At 45.3% G+C, this 5075-nt stretch overlaps 1 protein-coding gene across 3 annotated transcripts; it reads left to right on the top strand.

Moving 5' to 3' along the window:
- Positions 1-211: 211 nt before the first annotated feature.
- Positions 212-3832, top strand: LOC120679330 (B3 domain-containing protein IDEF1-like). Of its 3 annotated transcripts, none has more exons than XM_039960902.1 (9): positions 212-561; positions 1029-1322; positions 1636-1781; positions 1873-1992; positions 2136-2225; positions 2330-2430; positions 3006-3052; positions 3161-3237; positions 3433-3826. In XM_039960902.1, the coding sequence occupies exons 1-9, from the start codon at positions 393-395 to the stop codon at positions 3472-3474; spliced, it is 1086 nt and encodes a 361-aa protein (XP_039816836.1). In that variant the 5' UTR covers positions 212-392; the 3' UTR covers positions 3475-3826. The 3 variants fall into 3 exon arrangements, 2 of the variants coding, with proteins under 2 accessions (XP_039816836.1, XP_039816835.1); XM_039960901.1 differs by having other exon boundaries at positions 235-564; positions 1026-1322; positions 3433-3832; XR_005677137.1 differs by lacking the exons at positions 3006-3052; positions 3161-3237; positions 3433-3826 and adding an exon at positions 2852-2999 and having other exon boundaries at positions 232-564; positions 1026-1322; positions 2330-2516.
- Positions 3833-5075: the final 1243 nt, after the last annotated feature.

The raw sequence follows: 5075 nt of genomic DNA, 5'->3' as shown, positions 1-5075 counted from the left end.
CCTTGGGGTGAACAAAGTGTTTCTCTAATTTGTAGTATTTGCCTTGTTGTAGGGTGCTCTCCTGTATTGGAGTAGCGTGCCTGGTGACTGGTGTAGTGTGTAGTCTGTAGAGAAAGACAGGGAAAGGCAGGACCACACCCCACCACGCCCGGGCTGGCTGGCTGGGGTCCTGCTGTGCTGGGGTCGCGAGAGGGTCATACATGAAGAGGAAGAGGAGAGAGAGGAGAGAGAGAGGGTCGGTCCGTCGGACGGAGCGCGCAGGCAGCTGCTCATTCATCTCGTGACCGCAGCAGCTGGCATCAACTCAAGCACCAGCAAGCGGCCACATCCATCCATCCATCCGCCAATCCATTTCCTTCCCCCACCCTCGCCCGCGGCGGCGCATCGCGGGAATGGGGCAGATGGGGAGTCCCGACGGCGACGGACGCGGGGGCGGGGGCGGCGGCGGCTCCCACCCCCACCACCAGTACCACTACCAGGCGCTCCTCGCCGCGGTGCAGAACCCCACCCAGGGCCTGCACCCCTTTCCCCTCCCCTTCCACGTCGGGCCACCCGCCGCCGGTCAGTCTCTTCTCCTTCGCTTCCGCATTCCTTGGTTCCCCACCGGATGGGGATGCAAGGATTAGGGCACCAAACCCATTCCGCCCCTACCTACATACTGTCTGCCGCTTAGTTACACGAGGATCTCTACCCCTTCATTGCCCGCCCGCATTCTCCACCACCGATTGGAACTCTCATCTATCTATGTATATATTATTCATTCATTCGTGGGAGCCGGAGCCGGAGGGAGGACAACCGACTAGTATATTATTGTATTTGGCTTGTACTCCGACCGAAATCAACCTGCCAACTCACCCCTACTAGCAGCTACTCCACTGAATTAAGGCAGCAAATGCCTTAATCTACCTATGTTTATTTGCTCAAACTACTATGTAGGAGTACTAATGTGTGCCTGCCTGCCTTCCTTCCTTCAGCATGCTTCTATTTACTACTTTCTCACCCCTACCTATGTACACACATATTTGCAGGGCCAGCAGCTGATGCAGCCGCGTCCACGCACAATGCTGCTCCCCACTCTCAGCACTCAAGAGGTTTTGCCGACTGGAGCGCTTCCAGCAGTGCCTTCGCGTCCGTTTCTCCCCAGCCCGCCCCCGCTACCACCAACGCACCACCCTTCCCATACAACCTCTCCCAGTCTTACGCGCTATGGTCCCATTACATGCTTAGCAAGAACGCGATGCCCTACTCTTCTTATCCCGCACCACATGAGGACAACCCCCGCTCACTGCGCCATACTCACATCCCGCCGGACAAGGATTCAGGTATGCAATCCTTTCATATTCGGGAACAACCAAACAAAGCCAGACCAGCCACATGCTTTCATTCCTTTCAACATCACAGACATAGATAATTAGGTTTAGCTCACCGCACTTACTAATTTTGTTTCTTTTTTCTTTCTTCTGTTTATTTATTATTATGTCATGTCCTTCTGACCATCACAAGCATGTAGGCTGGAACTTTAGTTCTATACCATTATATTATTCTCTGTGCTTGCAGCGGAATCAAAATAGTCAGCATATCCGAATTATTACCCTCTAGTGCTGAACCAATCTGACATGATGCCACCTCAACTAGGTTCTACATATTCTATGGAAACAGCAGGTTCTGCATCCAGCCTTGGATTTGACTCTTTCACTACAATGTCCCTTGGACCAAACATATGCGCCCACATGTCTCCCATGGAAGCATCTCTACCTGCCAAAGAAGCTGAGAATTCAGAGGTAACGATATCAATCTTCGTGGTTATGGCAAATTTCATTATTTTCATGACCCTGCCTAATTTTTACTGCTGCTCTGATGCTTGACACGCAGGATTTGCCTACAGTGGTTAGAAACAGTGACGACATGGACACTATAAACAGTGAGGAAGTCCATCTTGACACAGCTGCCACTCTTCCTGAGTCGAAGCCTAGTCATGAGAGCTGCACCATGGTGAGTGACGTGATATGTATTCTTCTCCTGTGACAAATCTGCATTTGGTATGTAATGTTACCAGAAAAGAATACTTGTCCTGCAATTAACGAGTTGTTTTCCTTCTTGTGCCACTTTGGTCATGGGACACATATGCCTTTCAGAAGTTCAACTCTGGAGAGTACCAAGTCGTTTTGCGCAAAGAGTTGACAAAGAGTGATGTTGCAAATGTCGGGCGAATTGTGCTTCCCAAGGTATATTCTGTCGTTTTGAATTATCTGTCCTTTGTATTCTGGGAGAATTATGGCAACTGTCAACTACACCGCATGATGTATGTAACTGTCTTAATCTTTTGCAGAAGGATGCTGAGGCTAGTCTTCCACCATTGGTGCAAGGTGATCCTCTGATACTGCAGATGGATGACATGGTGCTTCCTGTTACATGGAAATTTAAGTATAGGTATGATATCTTTTAGATGCTGCGTCTTACCCAGAGATCATAACTTCTTTCCTGAAAAAAGCTGGGAAGTTGAAGGCATCGTATAAATCGATTCATGTTCTGCCAAAGGATGCTAGCCCAGTTGGTTAGTCACTCCGGCGGCACCCCTCAGGTCCTGAGTTCGACTCCCCGTGGGAGCGAATTTCAGGCTGAGGGTAAAAAAATCCCCTCGCTAGCCCCGTGTGCCAAAGCACTGGTTGTGAGACGACCCAGGTCGGCCTGAGGACCCTTACATGGCCCAGGCAGGTAGTTCCCAGGGGTTACGTCTCCCAGTGTCAGGGCGGGGACAGGGTTCGGGGATTTTCTCGGTCGGGGAAGCCGAGGCTTCTTCTTAAGCTAATACCGGTGGGGCGGTCTTTCCCCACCCGGCCGAGTTTTTTAAATCGATTCATGTTCTTAAATTTGGAGGTCAGGAAAAGCAGTTGGCACAGAGTTCTGGGTTCATTGCATCATAATAGGCACAGTATGCAAAAACTGATGCACCTTCGTGTCGCTAAATTCAAATGCGCACTGATACTTACTCTATGCCATTCCAGATTCTGGCCAAATAACAAAAGCAGAATGTATATTCTGGAAGCTGCAGGTACGCTTCACAGCTTCAGTGTGGAATTTGGATACAGTTTCAAATGCTTTGTGGGCTACTGGCTATCCAGAAATTGATAGATTGAACCATTTCAATTCTCTTTGTCAGGTGAATTTGTGAAGACGCATGGTCTCCAGGCAGGGGATGCACTCATTATCTACAAGAACTCCGTGCCCGGCAAATTTGTATGCAAATTCTTAGTCCCTGTGTTCATATAGCAATCATAACCTTAAATTGTGTGTGATATAGCTCGCTAAAACATGTAAAGCTAGAACAAAATTTCTGGTTGCATAAACCTATGCTCATGAGGTACTTAGATTAAATAGCCACTTTGATATATTTTCTTGATGTCTCATTTTCACCTTTGTGTTTGTGTAAAGATTATCCGTGCGGAGAAGGCCATTCAGCAGACAAACCCCTAAACCCAACTTGATGATGTGGCTGTAGCAGCGCCAAAGATGGCTTTTGAGGATATGAATTCACCATAAGTTCAGAACTGAAGGCATTGTCAACTTTCATGAGTGGGTTACCATCACAATGGGATGAGTCTAACTTGTTGATTCCTGGTGGATGGAGACGAGAAATTTTGGGAGAACATTGGAAGTGCTGCCAATGAGCCTACATCTGAGCAGGACAAGTAGTTTGCAATTTTTTTCCTTCTAATTCGGTTGTATTTGGATGCTCGAGTTCTGCATTGCATTCTGAACAACATTCGCAGTACTTTTTTCTTGTAAATATTTTGAACCTATAAGATAAAGGAAGTGGTCTGGAACTTATGCATATTCTGGTGCAAATCCTCTTAGCGATGTATTAGCCAAATGTGGATTTTCCACATACAGTCCACGGATCCAAACATATAAACCAAAAAAAAAACAATGAAGGTTACCACAGAAGGAAGGCAAAAACACAACAATCAAGATACTGTTTGGTTCAACACTGGTATCGTAAACGGTATGGAAAATGGATTGCAGGGTGATTGGTGGAGGGATCACTGATCCCCTGCTTTGTTTGGTCGCACAAGACGTAACGGTATTGACTTAATCCCCTGCTTTGTTTGGTTGCACAAGACGTATATGTATTGATTAAATCCCCTGCTTTGTTTGGTTGCACAAGACGTAACGGTATTGATTAACAGAGCAGTGTCCTTGCCCTTCACATCGGTACAGACTGTAGACTCGAGCAAATAATTTTTTGAAGAAGACTGAGCAAATCTTTGCCGAATATCACCTAATGCAGAAGAATTTTCTGAGCAAAAGATGAGAAATTCTACCATATTTCCAATACGAGATGTGTTATCCTTGGCTTTTCTCCATGATCCAACAAAATCATGGAATCAAAATCCTTCACCACTGTGATCTGGTTCTACTGGAAGTGAGGAGGATTTTTGTATGGCTGGGATCTGATTACGTGGGACTCATTTATGGCCAGTGGTGATCAAAACAAGATTTATCGGAACGGAAATGCTAGCATTAAGATGTCCGATGCCAAAACAAAAATCGGACACTCTCACCAAGCGCACCAATGTTGAGGTGGGAATTTTTTGCACGTAATTTTGTTTTAATAAGTATGATGGATGTTGCGATGGACTTCTCACGTGAGTTTTTTTGTTGTTGCGATAGACATACCATGATGTTGTCGTAAGAGTTGATTAATAATGTTGCAGTGAGCATTTTAGTTAATTATTGATGTTGCAATAGTTGCTTTAAGGTTGTACTATGGATCGATATGTGATGTTGCGGTGGTCATTTTCAATATGTTTGAGATGATGTTGCAACAATTGCTTTAGGACGTTGCATAAATTTATTCTGGATATAGTTGCATGTTGCACATTTTTAATATAATTGACTAATTCTATTTGTTCTATTAATTTTTTTAAAAAATATTTTTAATGTTGCAATTATAGTTAAAAAATTTCGCAACTATAATCTTTAAATGTTGCAAAAGGTAAGCGTCATATTTCTGCATATTGTCGTTCTTATGGGATGTTGTATGAAACATTGTGTCATATTGCGGCGGGAATTTT

Source organism: Panicum virgatum, chromosome 6N (genome assembly GCF_016808335.1).
Source record: "Panicum virgatum strain AP13 chromosome 6N, P.virgatum_v5, whole genome shotgun sequence".
NCBI lineage: Eukaryota > Viridiplantae > Streptophyta > Magnoliopsida > Poales > Poaceae > Panicum > Panicum virgatum.
Note: the sequence above shows the minus strand (reverse complement) of the source record. Positions and strands in the feature narration are given on the sequence as shown.